We start from the raw sequence: 18,751 nt of genomic DNA, 5'->3' as shown, positions 1-18,751 counted from the left end.
AGGGTGGTATTTGGTAGGGAATCATGAACAAACAAGCAAGAAAAGGTTCTGTCTTGCGTGTTGAAGTGTGACCAGGAGCCCCAACTGAACTCTTTTTTCTTGTTTTATTTTTGGTATTTTAATTATATGTTTAACAGATAGAATTAAGGATTGGTTATTATTACATGGTTATTATTACTTAAATAACCATGCACATCTTCAGTAATCTATTATGAAATGCAGAATAACTTCCAGTTACAGTATTAATCATTTCATAATTTCACACTTCTGAAAAGTGAATTAAAAATATTGGCCTCAATTAAATTATGATAGCTTTGTAGAGTGTATTATTCAGCAGTTATTTTTGTGACCTGAAATTGGCAGCTGAGCCTACCTTTACAGTACAAATTCCACTTTTAGCATGTGTAAACATTAACGATTAGTAAAATCCAGAGGAATTTGTTGGCCTAATCGCTGGAGTACCAGCGGCTGCCAGTTATGGGCTGGCATCACTGTCAACAAAATTACTTAAGTGAAGGCTGCTGTGTTCCATGTGAGGTGCTGACAGTTCCGTAAGTGTACCAAAGTTATCACTAGCGGTAAGAATATCTCAATTAAATCCCATTCATATTGCTAAATGCTGAATTATATGCTATTAGAAGCTTTGGACTACATCTTTTAAGACCAAATGCCACATTACTTTGAAACCAGCTTTTATGATAGTTGGAACTGAGCTTGGCATGTTGGTGGCCATTTATATCAGCTAAAAAAGTGATGGAGGCCTGTATACTTCTGAATCAAGAGCGTTTGGGGCTTGATTTCTCGTAGTGCCTGTAGCATGCAATCACATGGGTGGTATAGCTGTAGATGAGCAGGAAGGTGTCTGCTGTGTTGTGAAACTTGCCTGTGGCTTGGTAGAGAGTAGCGGCATGTGGAGTAATGAAATATCCTGGATCTTAGTACTGTTATCTGCATTTCTTTTACGTGCTTTCTCATCTATCCCTTCTGCTTCTGGAAACTGAATGTTTAAGACATGAAAAGCCAGCGTGGTTCCTTCATCTAGGAACAAGCAGAAACAGGATGTGGGAAGAAAAAAAGTGCCGTAAACTCTGTCACATGAGGAAGTGTGCAGTAAAAAAACAAAGATAATTAAATTTGGGTCTCGTGAGTCACAGCACGGAGCCTCTTTGCTCAGCTCCACAGGTAAGAGGAGCCTCTCAGTAATAACCAGTTTGCGCTGATTCTTGTTGCAGGTGCTGTTTGTGTTTCACTTGCTTCATTGGTTTGATTCCATTTCTATTTCTGTTTTGCTCCATACATGCTGGATGCTGAACTTCCCCTCTCTTGCAATTCAAAATGTTAGGTTATGCGAGAGTATGAAAAAGCAGAGGCACCCCACACAGCTCTCAGAGGGAACAGGCAGTGCGACAGTCTCCCGTTTATCATTGCTCCCTTGGGCATAAAGACTGTTTTTCTAGAAATAACTGATTTTTTTGGTAGTGTTTTGTAGTGTTAAAGTGATTCAGCTGATTCAGAATTGATTTTTTGGCAGCGGGTACTTCTGTTACATGTGCACAAATTGTTTATTAGACCTGCTTGGTGGGGATTTCAACCTTTCACTAAATAATAGTAACTTTAACATAAATTCTATCGTGATGCTGTTATGAACAGAGCAGTCAATCCGCTAATGAATCTTCAAACTGGGTTTTGGTTTTACAGGCAATTCAGCAGGCCAGCTTCTGGCCCGAGAGAGACTAAGTTTCCAGTGTGCTCATCATTCTTTTCTACGAAAAACCTCCCTGTCTGCTGCTGATGGGCAAGTCAGCCTGAGGGCATTTTGAAAAAAGGGGACACTAGAATACGTGCTGCTGCTACGTGAACTTCCAGGTTATACTGGAGCTATCGCTCTCCACATACCTTCTTTGCCTATTTTGGTTTTGCTCTGCATTTCAAGTCAGTCAGAGATGTTTCAGAGTCTTTTAACATGAAATGGTTGACTGAAATACTCCAGTTGAGCCTTTTTAAGAATTTTTTGAGATGGGTGGTTGGGATCATAATGGGATTTGGGCACCATTCATGAAAGAGAGGAAACAAGTTCCTTAATCTGGTTAAGCTTGACTGGGTTTTGCATTTGTCTCCACTGAAGAAAGGAGTGGTTCCAATTGCTTGTCTGATGTAAAGCAGGGACTCGAACTTGAAACTCCCACCTCTCAGATGAGTGCTGAAATCACCAGGCCATTATATATTATATTTTCCCGTTTCAAAAGTGCGCTAACTGTAGCAGTTGCTCGCCTAGGCAGGAAGCAGGTATCCCTCTACTGAGGGGAATACCCAAACCACAGAGATGCACTTTCAATTTTTCTCAAGAGTCTATAACTGTGTACAGTGAAAGACAGCTTCAACAGCAGAGAGTAGGGAAGATGCACGCAGATAGAGGAACTTCATATGGTTGGGGCACATTGTCGAGAGCTGAAACTCACCTGTGTCCTGATGGCTGTCTATGGACTAGGCAAGGGTGACACACCATCTCCATTCTGCAAGCTGTGCTCAGGTTTCCCTTGGGCATCTCTTTACCCCTAAGCACATGCCTTTCAAAAAGACGTGGCACCAAGAAAATCTCTGTTTCAAATTCAGTCAAATTCTTGATTTTTTTTCTGGGTAACTCAAAAGGTTTACTTTGAAAAGAGGCAGAAGAATATAAAAGCTATTAGTAGATTTCTGACAAATTCTGTAAAGGTAATAGCTTGGCTTGAGTGGCTCTCAAGCACTACCAACCCAACCAACTTGCTTGCTAGCTCATCCTAACGTTTTTTTCTTCCAGTAAACTATCCATATGCTAATTTTACTACCTAAGAATCAAATCAAGCCTGTCCCGTAGTCTGAGATAGCAAAATGCACAAGACAAGACATTGTTAGTAATGGGTGATAGCACAGTCTTGGAAAATAAAGTAGATAACACTGTGAAACATTTGAAGCAACAATTTAATTTTTAAAAAAAGTATCATGGTTTTAATCTTTACTATTGCTTTTACAGTGTTAAAATTTAAAGGATGGCCAGCATGCCTTCAGTCCTCCTCACGTCCAGAATCTCTTTAAGAAACTCATTTATATGAAATAGACACTTTATATTGCAGTAAAACATACTCAAAAAGACAAGACTTTTCTAATCGCCTGGAGTCACATTTCAAAACTAGCAAGTCAGGCAGTTATCCAGCAACAACCTCCTTATTTTAAACGTTTTTCTTCTTTAAAAAAGGTATGAAACAGCAGTGACCCAGCACTAGCCTAGGTTTTAAATATAAAAGAGATTTTTATCAGTGTAAATTTGAAAAACAAACCAGCTGCCACCACCTGGGTGTTAATGATATTGGTCAGAGTCCAGCAATGACCTCCTGTTGTAATTCTCTGTGTTAATTCTGCAGTCCATAATTCACGGCCCACCAAAAGGCAACAACCAGCAACGCTGCAGGCACCAGCTTCTGGCAGATGCACCTAAAAGGAAGCCTGCAAATCTGTGGAAAGAAAAGGGAAGGGAATTAGAAATAACAAAGCAGCAAAAAAGGTGGTGCAGGAAAGCTAACAAGAATGCCTGCATGCATGGTTAGTGTGAAATTGAGAATATTGTCTCTGGCTACTGTGAATGCTGCAGTGGCAGGGTTATATCCAGCCTCTAAAGAATCCTTTCCTCTGGGATAAACATGGTGAAACACCACCAGCAGAAGGCCTGCTGATCTCCCCTAGAGTAGACCCTTACAGCTGCTTATGGTGGGGGAGCCCCATGAGCTGTGTGGAACTTGGGCAGCTGTCTGCAGACATTTGGCATGCTCTGCCTATAAATGAGAGGTTTCAGCCTGAAAATTAAAACCAGGGCAACAGGGGGACACTAACAAGCTAAGAAATAACCCCAAAATTAGAGGGGCACTGTATGCTTTACTCATTGACACTTCCATGGAAGTCAGGCATTGCTGTTACCTACTTGTCAACCAAAAGGTGGGAGAAAACGGAGAGCACATACCCAGCTTCCATAACCGATGATCCTCTTTGTCCAGTTATTGCTCAGAAGAGTTCCAAAGCTTCTTATAACAACTCTAATAATATTACATGTCTGGAAAACACTGATAGCAACCCTGAGGATTAAAAAAAAAAAAAAGGAAAAACAAAAAATAAAAACACATGGGAATAGAACATTTATTCTAAAAACTGGCAATTATAACACCAAGGTTTAGAAAGCTACAAGAAGAAATCTAAAACTCTAGTATGTTCCTGTCTATATGTACATGTATATTTCTGTCAATACTTAGGAAAAAGACTTGGCAACTTCATAGGGCTTTGAAAGCTAGAGATAATTTGGTTTCAGAATTAATTGAGCAGTAACATCAGACAAGGAAACATGCAACCTTGTGCCTTTATCATTGTTTCAAACTGAGGACAGTGCAACCCAGCGAAAGCTGTTGACCTCTTATGAATCACCATTCGGGACCTACCAGTGTAGGACTGGCAGCAGGCAGCAGAGAACTGCATTTTCTGTAAGTCTGCAAGAAGTGACCATCATCTTTCTGAAGTGAGAAGAGGTCAAACTGCACGTGAGTACTTGGGGGCTCAGGCACAGATTATGTATCTTGGGTTAGGATGTTACTGCATGGCAGTTAACAGGCAGTTAATGACTCTATGACAAGCATGTCAGCTTACAGCAGATAAAAGGCAATTCAGACTACTCTAGCCACATTTTCTTGTAGTGCATGCAGTAACATGTTCATCCCTGAAGCATCACACTTACTAGGCTGCAGACCTCTCATTGCTTAGTTGTGCTTAAAGACACTGTCTAACCTAGAAAACTACTGTGGTACTGTGAAACTTTAAACACCCAGAAACTATAAAGTCTTTGACTGTAAACGGCTGTCATCTGTGGCAACAATTTGCATTATAAAGCTCTTCCTTGTAAAACAAGCTGCAATACCTGGTTTGGTGTTTTAGCTGCTGTACAAAGCAGCAGTAGCAGCAATAAAATTTTTTACTTTGTGTACAGAAACCTTACTGTTTATGTAACAAAACAGTACCAATTATCTATCTCACATGCTTTTTAAAAGGATTTGACAGTGCCTGGAAGGTGACTTACCCATGTGCCAGGTGAAGCAGCGTGTCTTCAAACTTCCTGTGGTACCTCCTATTAAATTCATCCCCAATCAGGGCTAGCTGACGGCCAACCTGGGTAGCTGAGCTGTAAGGCATTTCGAATAGGCACATTAGAGGAAAATACTGCAACAGCAGTTCTCTAAAAAGCACTCTGTAAATGTCTGAGAGTTATTCCCCTAGCAGCTGGAATAAACTGCGCATGTAAAAGAGAAATGTTCAGGGTTTCTTTCCCTGTTATTTATGGGTTTTTTGATTAGGCATCTTACACTTCTATTTAGAAGCATACAGAAGTGCTTTGGTGTTTTCATAAAAAGCTGCATATCTGGCACTCTTGAGAAAACATGCTGGTTTTTTAGGCATCTCATTTCTTTATACAAGGCAATGGAATTCTGGTTTGGGGTGGCTGGTTTGGGTTTTTGTCCCCCTAAAGTCAAGATACTGAAACAACCTTCACATCAGATCTTTGAAAATATTTAATCTCACATAGCCGCTGGTTTTGTCATCCAACAGGTTTACACCAGTGATTTCCACAATGCAGTGTGTGTCTCCAGCTAATGGGTGGCACCAGGGTATGAACTGACCAAAACCTAAAGGCTCTTAGGGAGGTCCTGGAGTGTGTAGAACCTTGAACTACAATGTCTGTGGTACACGCTGGTGCCAAAAATTGTCTACGCTTTCCTGATGAAAATTTCAAACTAGACTTAGCTGATTTAGATTTTCTGTTTTGGTAAAAAAATAGCATGACTATGCATTTTTATTATAGCTTGAATTTCTGCTGAGATCTGTTTATGAGATCTGCTGAATAGTAAGTGGGCTTAAGAGCTTAATTCTAGAGATCTGCTTAAAAAAACTTGGGCTTGGTTTGGTCAGTCCAACTACAAAAACACAGAAAGGAATTTTCACAGATGGGTGAAAGGCAGCCCCTGGCTCTTGAACTGGAAAAAATGTATGTATGGGATTAAGAAAAACCCAAAGCAGCACCATCGGTTCCTTGTGAGAGGCGCCTAGAGAATTATGTAAAAATGGCTTCCTCAGCTGCTTGCTATAACAGGTGGGTTTCTAATGAAGAGCCACATCTGTGTTCCTCTGCAGGGTAAAATCTTACAGACATTTAATGCAGTATAATCTTGTGTGGTCAGTGTTAAGCACTACAGGTTATCTACACTTGCGTCTATTCCATTTCCAGTAGTATTCACTACGATTATTTGGCTTAGCAAAGTCTTCTGGAAAGTCTGGGGCTTTGTATATGGGGGAAAAGGGGGGGAGAGTTAAGCGACAGGAAGGACAGAAGAAGTATTAATGTAGCATGATACCTGATATTAAACTGCATTTGCTCTGTGGTGTCTGGAATTGTTTGGCGGTTACTGTAGGTTTCCTCTTCTGGTGCTCCATTGGGGTAGCTGGAGAGGACGAAGTGCCCGGGGACTCTCCTTGTTTCAGACATCTTATTCTGCAACGAGTTGTGAAAGAAAATCCTGTGGCTTCTTGTAACAGAAGGTCTTTTCAGTTTAGATGGAAATTGTTTAAAGCGTTCTTAAAGTTACCCTTTTTACTTCCCCAGTCATAACGCGAGCTTTGCGAAGGTAACTATTTTGAGAGTAGTCAAAGGAAAGTTTCAGTGACCCAGCAGATGTACAGCAATTCAGACATGCACTGTTTAGTTGGCCATCGCTTCTTATTGGCTCAGACCAGCCTAGAAATTGGAAAATCTAGGTAAATATAGCTAGTGTAGATAAGTATAGTTTCTCAGTAGTTTCACTTAGTACAAGATGCTTTCCGGCACCGTTTGCAATGACCTGCCTGGTAGTAAAAGATCCCTGGGCAGCAAAGTAGAAAACAGACAATTTGAATGGGTTTTTTAAGTCTTTAACTTAGCTCCCCATTTGTGCTGCTTCTTCAGCTGGAGGCTGCTGCCATGGAAATTACAAGCAGCTCACCATAGAAAGAGACTACAATAAAGATTTAAACACACTAGCAGCTTTCCAAATGGAAGAGTAGACAGTAGGACCCACTAAAATCAGTGGAGCTGCCTGCTTGTACGATGAGAAAGTTATTCACAACCAGTATACAGGCTGTTAACACCTAAGTACTTCATAGGATGTGGTCCTCTTCTCAGCAAAAAAAAAATGGCAAAACTTAACAGGTTTCAGTACTGGTAGCACATCTCTAACATTTCCCCGACAGCACTGAAGCAGAGCTTGGAGTGGAGCTGGTGTTTTTGTAGTCGTTACAGTTGGTTTACTTGGCTTATCACGAGAAATGACATCAGAGCTGCAGACAGGGATTATTTCGAACTACATGCATGCCCTTGGGCAGGTAACACTCCTCCTGCCCCTTGAACATTTGCTGTGCTGACAGGCTCTGCCTGTTGTCTCAAGGCTGCCTGATGATGAATTTAACGACAGTCTTCTGGAGATGCTCTGTTTTTCTCTGGCATGTTTTTGGCCAGCTCTTTTATGATCTCTTTGCTTCCAGCTCCATCACTGGAGAACTGACCCCCTTCGTCAGTGGTGTGATCTTGGACAGCAACAAAGGGGATTTCCCCTGGCTGTATTCCTCCTGCCTGGATTCCTTTCTCCTTTTAAGCACGCTCTCTGCGGGTCAAATGAATAAAACTCACATAAAATTTTCTCAGAGATGGAGCTAAACCAAGCAAAAGGTATCTGTCATAACGCTGCTTGACAGGGATTTGCTTTGCCACGTTTCTGTGGTCCTTTAAGCTCTTTTTCCTTAAGCTTTACACTCAGGATGGGGTTGGGGCCTTTGTGCCCTGAGGGAGCCTTGATCTTCTTTCAATATTTAGACGAAATTTACATTTTCCACAAAGCAAAAGTATTAATAATAAATGTGTATGCATTATTTCATAAGCAAACATGCATAAATGTGTTAATAAATGAAAATACACTCTGTCCTACAGAAGTGAACTGTTCCTCTTACTGATGACTAATGTGGCTGGGGAAAAGCATACTATGGATTAATTTCTGTTGGGTAGGAACTGTCATGTGTCATAGAGTTTGTAGTTTAATATTCTGTTTTCTTCCTTCTATTTGTAGCATTTCTGCTTTACTCATATAGAAGTTTATAATCTAGGATTTTAAATATATCCAGACTTCTGAAGAGCTGTGTAGTTTAGCAGTGCCAAAGATGAGCTGGGGTCAGGCCTTCTGTATTTTATTGCAACCACTATGAGGGAGTTTTATGACCCAAATGTGTTCCTGAGGAGAAATACCACAGTGCTTTCTTTGAAGGGGGCATCTATGGATCTGTACCTAAGAGTGGCAGAAACGGAACATGTTTTACAGGTGAGTTAAAAGGCTTAATTAAATAATATTTTTTATTTATTTATATTTTTTTATTTAAAGTTTCAGATGCTTTATTTTCTTCAAGATATGCTCTGTCTTGTTTTAAACACTTCCTTTTTTGCTCTCTGTCTCTCTCCCCAGTCCAAACAAAATTAATGAAAAAGATAATGTCCATAGAAGGCCTTTGAGCAATCCAGCACCATACCTGATTCCCAGATAGCCAGTCACCCCAAGGACTATGTAGCTCTCAATCAGGTGCAAAGGCTCAATACATACCCCACAGTGAAGCTCTATCACTTTAAATAAATCTGTATTTACTGGAGCAGGCACTTGAACTGACTCTCCTTATTTCCAAGGGCATCATCTAAACCACTGCGTTACTGGATGTAATGGTGGTCAATGGCTAATCACATTCCCACAAGTGCATCCCTGTCTATTTTTTGTGCAAGGTCTGATGCGACACATGCTATTGCACTACAGACTGGATGACTCAGGCAGCTCCTGGTTTGAGGCCTCTACCAAAACTCAGGCAGGAGCTCCAGAGGGTCCTGAAGATCTATGAATGAGAAACTGGGAATGGCTGAGCAAGGCTGAAGCATTCACTTGGACATGCAAAGTGTCAGCTCTCTAGATACAGTTAGTCTCAGTGGACTGCACAGAGAAACAGTCAAAGGATGCAGTGTTGGACTTTTCGAGGTTAAGCAACCCAAGTGTACGGTCACACGTACAAAGTAAACGTCTAAGTATGTAGTGAGATATTCCTGTAGCCTGTGAGCACCACAGGGAGACTCAAACAAATGGAAACCTATTCACATTTTTTCTTCATAGCTTATAAAGTCATTAAAGGTGTCTAGTAAAGTAAGTACTATAGTAGATAAAATGTATTAAAACCCAGCACAAAAAGTCCATTGTCTATTGCACAACTAGGCTAACTGTTCTTAAGCCTTTACAACTGTGCACTGTGAAGAGAAGAAAAAATCTGAAAAAGGTATTTTCTTTTTATTTCATTTCTAGACTGGATGCTAGTTTCAAATTCATGGGCCCATACAATGGAAATGTCTGTATCTATGAGATGAAAACTGTCTTCTGAAAAAGACCTGTAGTAAGTCAGTGCACTACAGAACTCAGACATGTAAACAAACAATGCCACAACAAAAGCCCAAAGCACAACATACTCTACCTCACACCTGTTAGGATAATACCTTCTCCCACTGGCTAAAAAAGGAACTGTTGTAGCTCATGCTCTGCTCAACTCAGCTGCAGCCTGGTATGCTGGCTTTGCCCACAAGTTGTCTCAATGTAAGGGCAAGCCAACAAAGAGAGGATTTACAATGTATTTTATGGGACAGACATACAGCAAAGGCAGTCTGGTAGGGCTACTTCTTGGAGATGTACAAGATGGGTCTGCTTTAGTTTCAAGGCAAAGCTTAGCAATTGCCTTCCTGGCAAGAAAGGAACAAATCAAGACCATTTACTGATTTCTGTCATTGCTTTTAAAATCTAGGTATATACAGAAATGCATGTAAAAGCTGCATTAATATGGACCTTCTGTTCCTCAGGTCTGCACCCATGCAGGACTGGGCAAAAGGAGTGTGTGTGACACTCCACAGGCCCTTCTGGTTCTCCAAAGCAGGATGTGTTGATCTTCTATCCCTCATCTCACACTTTCCTTCTTTCTCTCATTTATATAGAAAGAAAGGCAAACTGATTTTGGTTTACAGAAACCAAGAGGTTTTACATGTGCATGAGTAGTGGCTTGTGATTTAAAAAGCAAGTGACCACAAAAGAGTCCTCACAATGCCTCTGAGGAGGTGGCAGGAGAATCCTATGACAGGGACAAACAACACTTGCAAATTAGCCAACCAGACCAAAAAGCTTATGCTTCTTTGAAAGGCTTTGACCGAGCAAGCTAAAAGCTTAGTTTCAATAATGAAATGCCTTCAGCAGAAAAAACAACGTATTTCAGGTTAAATGCTTACTTAATGTTTTGTTGAATAGAAGCCTAGATCCAAATTTATATCAAAAACCAAACAGCCCTCTAAGTGCCCAATTATATGATGGAAATTATGGCTTTTATGAACAGAATTAAGACTGAATGAAGCACCTTTGGTAGAAAAAGTACGTTGATGCTGTCTTTACTTTGCAGTGTCAGTTTTTTCTATTTGTGGCTTTTTTTACCTAGCAAAACAGAACAGAAATCTTGAAAAAGGAGCACGTTGCTAAATCAAGTATGCCAGCAGGTGAGTTGGGGAAAACAAATGGTCCTGAAATTTACTTGTAGTCAATTTAATTAGATTTTCTGTTGTAATACTTTTTAAGACAAACACAATGATACTTCAGTATAATGTACTGAATGCATTAATTACAATTTATGTATTTATGTATTTTATTACGTATGTATAGTGTAATTTATGTATACTTTTTCTTGCACATACAATCTTAAGTATTTTATGCAGACATGACACAGTAAAGCTGTTAAGAATTACAGTATATGATTTAGTGTGTTTTAAAGCTGGTTTTGAAAGTATAGAACAACTACCAGTAATCTAATTTCAGTGTTCAGGCTCAAATTCCAAGCACCTACATACATAAATACGGACTGCCACATAGGACCCTCATCCTTTCCTTCTCAAGATATCAAAGCATATCTCAGACTGTTTCAGACTCTACTAGCTGCCCATGCAAACTAAATTTAAATGAAAAACAAACAGAGGCTTGGTTGTTTGCATATATACCTCCAATCCATAGCAAACTCCTTCAAAACATGACATCATCCTCCCTGTTGCAAATACAAATCTCTATGCCATTTCACAAGGGCAAGTCTTTGATAAGATGACTGAGAGATTAAGAGCTAGTTGAGATTTCATAGAAACAGGAATTCTGGACTCCCACAGTGCTGTAGTGAAGAAAAGTACAATCCAAAATCCCAGGAAGTTTTTGGTTTGTTTTCTTTAAGTTTTGGGCTCTCCTATGACCCTTGCCTGTTGACCCTCCTCCTCCCTTGCAGGACAGAATGTGTAAGCCATGGGCAGCACACAGGCGTAGGAACTGCAGCCATGTCTACAGGATATCTCTGCCCCTTCTCTTGTAGGGACACCTGGGCTTCCACAGGCCAGCCTCCTGAACCACCACAGCTGACAGCAAAGCATTGCAAGGTAGCCATCAGCAACAGCAGTTTCTCTTAGAAAGACGAAAGGTTAAGTCACTGTCACTCGGTTTTGGATAGTGCAGGTTAGTTAACCCAGGTTGCTGGATTAACTCTTAAAGCAGTATCAGGTCAAGGACCAAAGATAAATTAATTCTTTGTCTCATCCTGTGTTTCCAGTCAGCTTAACATCAATGACCTTGGAGACTGTTTACGCATAAACACTTCTTCATATTGCCTCAAACAGCTATTAAAGGCACACTTCTGTAAATCTAGAAAATACACTCTACTTCTTGCATTTTATTTCATTTACGTTTTTATGCTCAGTAAGTCAACATTCCTTCACTGGGAACTTAACACAGGGTTTCTTACCTCAACACAGGATAAGAAAGAAGCATTTGATTATATTTAAAAGTAAAAAAAAAAATTATTCCTTAAGTAAGTCCTGTGACCTCAGGTGAGAAACAAATGCATACAGCAAACTTAAAATGGAGGAAACCTTTTGAAGTAAAGATCTTGCACAGGGATTTTCTATTTCAGTCTGCTGAAAATGTTTAAGGGGCCCTGACTGAAATTTTAAGTCAAGACTTCAAGAATCTCTCAAGATTTTTATGCATCATCAGCATTTGCATGTTGTCTGTTAGAGCACTCAGAAAACACCAGTCCTCACAGTGACATTTAATATATAACTGTGGAGAAAAACAAAAGGTTTCCACCTTGAAAAGTAGATAGTACTGTTATGTCCACATTAAGAACCTGTGATTTGATAAGCCTACAAAATAGTCTAAGTATTACTTTCTTTGAAGAGTCTACTGATTCCTTCAGTGCTCCAAAGCTTATTTCAGCGACTTCTAAATATTCAGAGAAACAAGGGGGGGAGGTAAGGGTGGTGTCTGCAGGAAAACATTAAACTTCCACAAAGTTTTATAGGAAGAACTAAGAACACTGAAGATAAATATATATTGACACCACACTGAAACCAATCATTTCCATTAAAAAAAAAAAAAAAAAAAAAATTTTTTCTGCCATACTCAGATTTTTGTTTCGTGACAGCACCACGTATCTCAGGGATGTCACCTTTTTTCTACTTCTTCACAGAGAGTTAAGGTTTGGATTCTGTCAGAAAGCTTCTGCTGTAACATTTACATTTCCTTTTCAAAACATCTTCTGACCTTTGTACTTCTCAGTCTCACCAAGAGGTCAAAATTCTTTTATGATAAATAAGAATTTGTTTAAAATTGTTACCTGAACTGCATGGCTACGCTGTAGGAGGTAAGTACAATAATGTATATAGTTTAATAATCCATGAATGAACATAAAGCTATGGAAAATGTTTCTTTGTTCACATTCTATTTTTGTATCTTAGACTTTTTATTTTTTAAATCTCCTAAAGACAGTGATGCTGATAGAAAAGTTGTTATTGGCAGAAAAAATCATACAGTGCTCATAATTATTAATACAGATACATAATAAAATTGGAATATTTCAATCTGACATTAACATTCATTCATTCAAATTGCGAAAAAAATACAGAAATCTGATGTACTTAAGAGACCTTGTTCTACCATCCCCTCCACTTGAAGGGTGAAGTGCCTGCAATGAGCCTGCTAGCATCCTCAGCAAGCAGATTACAGAATTCATGCCTTGATGTTAAATTCAGGATTAAAGGATGCTGATCACCAAGGTCATAATTTACAAAATATTTAGGCACATGCTTAGCTTCAACAGACCAAACAGTACTGTTAATCTAAACCTGCTCATTCATATTCTTAGCAAGCTGGCACGTTTGAGACAGCTATGGGCTGCCATTTTCCCTCAGCACTGTGCAGCACAGCACACATGCTGTCATATACTGCCACCTCACACCTGCAGCCTGTCCCATTCTACAGGGACTCCTAATTGGACTTGTGAGAAAACTCAGCATCTTCTATGACCTTTGGTGGTCTCCTAGAGGCACCTCCATGATCCCACCTACTGCTGCGAGATTGGGAAAATGAGATTAACTCTTGATACGCAGGTACAGTGTAACTCTAAGAACTTAACTCACTATTCATGCTGTCTTTCTTGTTCTGCATGTCTGTATAAAGAATTTAAATGCATGCTGTTCTCAGTTTTACTTAGGCTTCCTGTATTGGTAAAATACTGGCAGTAGTAACACTCAAACACTGCAATAAAATTACTATCATTTATAATCCTAGTTCACCTACAATATTTTAGTTGTAAAAAATACTAATTAGTAAATCAATTACAATTAAAACATACTAGAATTATTAAAATTAACTATGAAAGCTATTTTAATAACTATTAAAACTATTAAAAATAATAATACTAAAATAATATTAACTACATAATAAAATTACCTGGTTCCCATTGGTAAGGTATATTCCACACATCCTGCAAACAGTGGAATTAACAATAAAAATAGGGTGTCTTGTTAAATAAAGCAAATGTATAAAACCAAATTAAGAGCAAACAAAATAAGGTTTTATGCACAGCATTCATCTTGCCCCAGTGCAGCACTCTATTACTTCAAACGCTATGTTCTGCACTCATTTTCTTTTTGTAGATTTGTAGCCCTTACTCATCTTTTGATTTCAGTATTTGGCTTTCCAGTTTCATTTCAGATTACTCATATTTTGATTTCAGTATTTGGCTTTCCAGTTTCATTTCAGATCCTTACTGCATTTGGAGGGGTTTTACTACTTCCTTTGGTAACCGCAGGACCAAGCTCTGGCTTTGGCTAGCAGGCCATTACCTGAAGAAGCTGAGGGCATTCAGTTTTAATTACTCCTCTCCAAATGGTCTTACTGTCAATGGCCTATGGATACAAAGAATCCTTAAAAAGGCTACCAGACACCTACTGACCAGGCGAAGCAGGACTTAAATTTCTTCTTTCAGAGAGACAGGGTCTCTACAGAGGTGACATTCTGACATCAGATCAAATGCCTTGAATAAACATTGATTTTCTTCTTCATTATACTCAATCATAACTCCCGTTCAACTGACATACATTAAATGGCAATAAAAAAAATAATCATAACCACAAAACTCAAAATAAATCTGTCAATGTATCCTTGAAAGAAAATGACAATGGCAGACCGCTCGTCTTGTTGTACATATGTCTCTGATACGGCCTAGCGCAGACCCTGGCTAATACTCTGCAATTTAGAACTCACTCTGCACTTAGAAATCTTTTTAATCACAGAATTCACTGTGCGCCTATCACTCCTTGTGAAATTACTTAAAAATTACATATACTCCCGTACAGATTTCTTTATCCCTCTCTGCTGTTGCACATCAGTCCTGTTATCAGTAGCACTGTTATGAACGTATACAGATATAGAAAATGAGTTATTCAGGAATATTTAAAAATGTTTATCAGTGGCACATTCTGCTATACATTCTACTGTGCATCTCAGACTTATTTTGAGGGCTGTTTCCTGCTTTGCTGAGTGAAAGCACACGTACTTCGCTCCTCATTTGCTTAGACGGTAGCAGCCGAGTACAGAGCACGCAGCGTCCCACAGCATCATTTGGAAGGGCTCACGAACACACACACACGTCCCTCCCGGAGGTTGAGCAGCCGGGACAGGTCGCTCATTGCCGACGCGCGTTTTCGCGCTATGGCGTCTCCCGCCCCAGGCCCGGTGCACTCGGCGGCTCCCGCCACCCGCTCCGATCACGGTGTTCACCCCCCGCAAGGCGTGTGTTCTAGAAGACGCCGATCTCCCCTCCGGGGGCCAAAGATGTTGCGGCGCCAGAGCCGGCAAAGGTGCATGGGAGCGGGCTGCCCGTAGAAACGTGCCGGGATTCCGCCAGGGCCGGCATATATAACCCACCACCCACCCTGGGGGCAGGCGCGCAGGTGAAGTCGCGGGTTCCGGACCGTCGGCCGCTCTCAGTCGCCGGCACCGCAGTCAGAGTCTCCCCGGGAGATCCCGGCCGGTACCTTCCCCCTTCTCCCTCCCCAGGCAAAGGCTCTGCCGTGCTGTGCTGCGCCGCACCACCCCTCTCCCGCTGGGACCCGTCGCTCATCTCACCTCGGCCCGGCTCCACTCGGCGCCCAGCGCTGGAAGCCGCCACCGCCGCCCTGCGGGCACACAGACCGGCGTCAGGAGAGAGAGTTCCGCCGGCCCGGCCCCTCCGCGCCGGCCACTCACAGCGGCGTCAGTCGCAAACTGCCCCTGTTGTCCGCCCGGCCTGGCCCGCTCCGCCCCGCCCCGCCGGGGAAACCCACCGCCCCCGCGGGGCCGGGCTCGCTGCCGGGCAGCCGCTTACGACGCAGGAGGAGGGCCTTGGGGGCAGCGGGGCCGCGCTGTCGCCGCCGGGCGCGCCTGCGGCGGCGGGGTTGAGGGCGCAGAGGTGGAGCCGGCGGGGCTGGGATGGCTCCTCGGAGGAACAACAGTCACCGTAGTGGGGTGGTCCCTCATCGGTGACGAGACATGACAGGACATGATCTTTGTGCTCTCACCGGTGGAGATGCCAAGTGCAGGACCAGGCCTTGCGGTCCACTTTTGCCCATGAACCCCTTTTCCAACTGGCTGGCTGTAGGTGGGCCCGTGTGGTTTTTTTCAGCACCCTAGCGTGCTGGAGCTCACCGTCGTTGTGGGCTTCAGGGTGGTTTTGGGTTTACTGGCAGAGATCTGTGCTGCTCAAGAATCCCTTTGGGCTTCAATACATCATAATTTCAAGATAGTCTTTAAAATGTTGGGAATGCTGTGGTACTGCTCAGTTTTACACAGGGAGGAGCAGGTTTTCCTCTTCGTTCAGTGCAGCAGAAGCAACTGCAATGGGCAGGCATCCCCAATGGTCCCCAGGGCACTTAGGGAGGAGAGTGTGGGACAGAAAGCAGGAGAAGCCATGGCAGCACAGCAAGAGCAGAGTTCCTGAAGGGTGAAAGAGAGACTTTGAGGGGTTAAGGAGAGAGACTTTGAGACTTACTCAAATCCTACTGACCTCTTGCCAAAAAAAGTTTAGAGGTCAGGGGGCTTCATGTTTTTCTTTTTCGCTATTGATAACAGTGTTGTGAGCAATTCAGTTGGTACCTATCACCCATCACTAGAAGAGCTTTAAAGAACCCAAACCCACTGTTGCTCCACACTTTATTGTTATGTCAAACAGGAGACATCACTGGTTAATGCTTGAGATTGGACTTTGCCCTCTATTTATAGTATGATCTCATCTCAGTGTGAGGGAAGGTAAACACCAGGAGGAGCAGAATGGTGGCACAGATACAGCAATCCACCTGAAGCTGGGATGTCCACAGACTTTTGCAGCTAAGTTTCTAAATGTAGAAAAGTGTGTGTGTGTACATACACTTACACAACCCACTTCCTTTTGCACTACACATAATGATCCCCCTTGTAACATCCTTCTCTCCCATCTTCCAAGCATGACAGTGCTTATCTTCCCACTTATGCCAAGGACTGTGTTGTGAGGGTAGTGTTTACATTTACACACGCAATTGGCTAGATAAAAATTGGCTCCAAAGTACAATAAAAGGGAAATTAACCTTGGTAATACCACTTTATGCCAAAGATTTGCCCTATTTACCAGTTTTGATATTTCAGATTTCATGTTTACTTTGCTTCACATCAATAATAGTTTCCCTCCTGAAACCAGGCTTATTTTTGTACATACAGGTAACGTTGTTTAACTGAGCTGACTCAAGGTTAAAATAAAACAAACAAATGTCATTATAGGAGTGATTTCTGTTGCAAAGATAGTACATTGATACTGCTACAACATTTCCTGAGACAATAATAAGCATTATTGAGCTGCTCTCAAATTCTCCCTGACTTCCCTTGTTGGAACAATAATGTTACAAAGTGGAGATGCATTAAAAACTAGACCATCTATTATTAGCTTTGATGTAACACTGTCAATGTAATTGTCAGAGAGACAGTAAAACAACAGCTTTTTATGCCATGGAACTATAACTTTGATTAAGGACTGTTGAACTAAGCTAAAAGACTCTTACATTTAAAAAAAAAAAAACAACAACAAAAAAAAAAAAAACCCCAAAAAAAACCACAAACCTGTTTCTGTCCTTAATGAATTATTTAATATATTTCCAAAGTGGTGCTTTTTCAGCTTTCCCCTGAGGTATGATGGATTCAGGGACAAAAAAAGGATTGATGGCAAGCAGAAGAATCAGGTTTGCTTTTCTTGCTGCCAGCTGTCACAGCAGACGTACCTTCTTGGTTGGAAGGAGGCTGTGAATACTGCAGCATGTTTTCTTCTGCTGTCAGAGGTGTTGTGGTACCAGAAAATTTCCATTGCACGTGACTGAAGGAAGATACCGTGTTTTGCAGCTTCTTCCACAGTTAAGCTACGGAATATTCAATAGCTCCAGTTATATGAATTATTAAATTTAACTATTTCTTTGTAGTTACATCCTTGAAACTGAGACTGTTACCATAGGATGATCTGGTAAATCATAAAGCATATTTATTGTCTTCAGACTATTTGGGGAATTAAGGCTTTTAGGAAATACAGGTTCGTATCAGTTATTTGCTGTATGCCAACACACTGCAAACTGCTTAATTCAGCTACTGCCTTGATGGATCTATATTTTTTTTTAGATCAGCAATTTGTCTTACAGAATGAGTAATTTATTTTTTCCATAGAGTCTCTTCGGATCACTGGAGTTCATTATGTAATACCTTATTATTGTTTTGCATTGAGCTTATCGCGTGATGTCAGTAACCTTAATATACATTAGGTGCTTTAACATAATCTCTCTTTTTGGAAGGAATTTTGTACATGTAAACCGGGCTTCTCTGCACAGGCACTAATGCCATAACTGCTTAGGTACTACTTCTCTCATCCAGTTTTCGCTGTGAATCACAGTTGTTGGTAATTTGAGGTAGAATTCACACATTTCTCTTGAATTGATACTGTTCTGAGGAAGATATTTCTGCAGCCATGTGGTGATAAACCTCCTTGTACCTGATGAGCTCAGACAAGGACTTGAGCTTTGGCGTGAGAGGCCTTGTGTAATTTTAGGTATCAGAGAATCATAGAGCAGTTTGGGTTGGAAAGGACCTTCAAAGCTCATCTAGTCCAACCTCCCTGCAATGAGCAGGGACATGTTCAACTAGATCAGGTTGCCCAGAACCACATTCAGCTTGACCTTGAATGTCTCTGGGGATAGCACATCCACCACCTCTCTGGGCAACCTGTGACAGTA

General features: G+C 41.2%; 1 protein-coding gene and 1 long non-coding RNA gene across 5 annotated transcripts; one reads left to right on the top strand and one right to left on the bottom strand.

Moving 5' to 3' along the window:
• Positions 1 to 969: 969 nt before the first annotated feature.
• LOC308232087 lies at positions 970 to 14,355 on the top strand. Of its 2 annotated transcripts, XR_013958797.1 has the most exons (4): positions 970 to 1,182; positions 1,699 to 6,163; positions 7,588 to 13,576; positions 14,221 to 14,355. It is a non-coding gene; the product is annotated as an uncharacterized lncRNA (long non-coding RNA). The 2 variants fall into 2 exon arrangements; XR_013958798.1 differs by lacking the exon at positions 14,221 to 14,355 and having other exon boundaries at positions 7,588 to 13,907.
• Positions 3,358 to 15,725, bottom strand: LOC308232077 (uncharacterized protein). 3 transcript variants are annotated; one of them, XM_080638062.1, is made up of 6 exons: positions 15,028 to 15,301; positions 13,920 to 13,953; positions 6,426 to 7,706; positions 5,096 to 5,197; positions 3,995 to 4,106; positions 3,358 to 3,491 (listed from the first exon to the last, which is right to left on the bottom strand). In XM_080638062.1, the coding sequence occupies exons 3-6, from the start codon at positions 6,554 to 6,556 to the stop codon at positions 3,390 to 3,392; spliced, it is 447 nt and encodes a 148-aa protein (XP_080494188.1). In that variant the 5' UTR covers positions 6,557 to 7,706; positions 13,920 to 13,953; positions 15,028 to 15,301; the 3' UTR covers positions 3,358 to 3,389. The 3 variants fall into 3 exon arrangements, with proteins under 3 accessions (XP_080494188.1, XP_080494189.1, XP_080494187.1); XM_080638063.1 differs by lacking the exons at positions 13,920 to 13,953; positions 15,028 to 15,301 and adding an exon at positions 15,600 to 15,725 and having other exon boundaries at positions 6,426 to 6,562; XM_080638061.1 differs by lacking the exon at positions 15,028 to 15,301 and having other exon boundaries at positions 6,426 to 6,562; positions 13,920 to 14,228.
• Between the last annotated feature and the right edge of the window lie 3,026 nt (positions 15,726 to 18,751).

Source organism: Psittacula echo (genome assembly GCF_963264785.1).
Source record: "Psittacula echo genome assembly, chromosome: 1".
Lineage (NCBI taxonomy): Eukaryota > Metazoa > Chordata > Aves > Psittaciformes > Psittacidae > Psittacula > Psittacula echo.
The sequence above is the reverse complement of the archived record's forward strand: the minus strand, read 5'-3'. Positions and strand labels throughout refer to the sequence as shown.

What these genes read in the sequence shown, in the direction of transcription:
- LOC308232077 (XM_080638061.1), bottom strand. Translation starts at nt 13,952, where the DNA reads ATGTGTGGAATATACCTTACCAATGGGAACCAG. An exon ending in ACCTTACCAATGGGAACCAG is followed by an intron (nt 6,563 to 13,919) that starts GTAATTTTATTA and finishes AACTCGTTGCAG; the next exon opens with AATAAGATGTCTGAAACAAG. An exon ending in CTGCTTCACCTGGCACATGG is followed by an intron (nt 4,107 to 5,095) that starts GTAAGTCACCTT and finishes TTTAATCCTCAG; the next exon opens with GGTTGCTATCAGTGTTTTCC.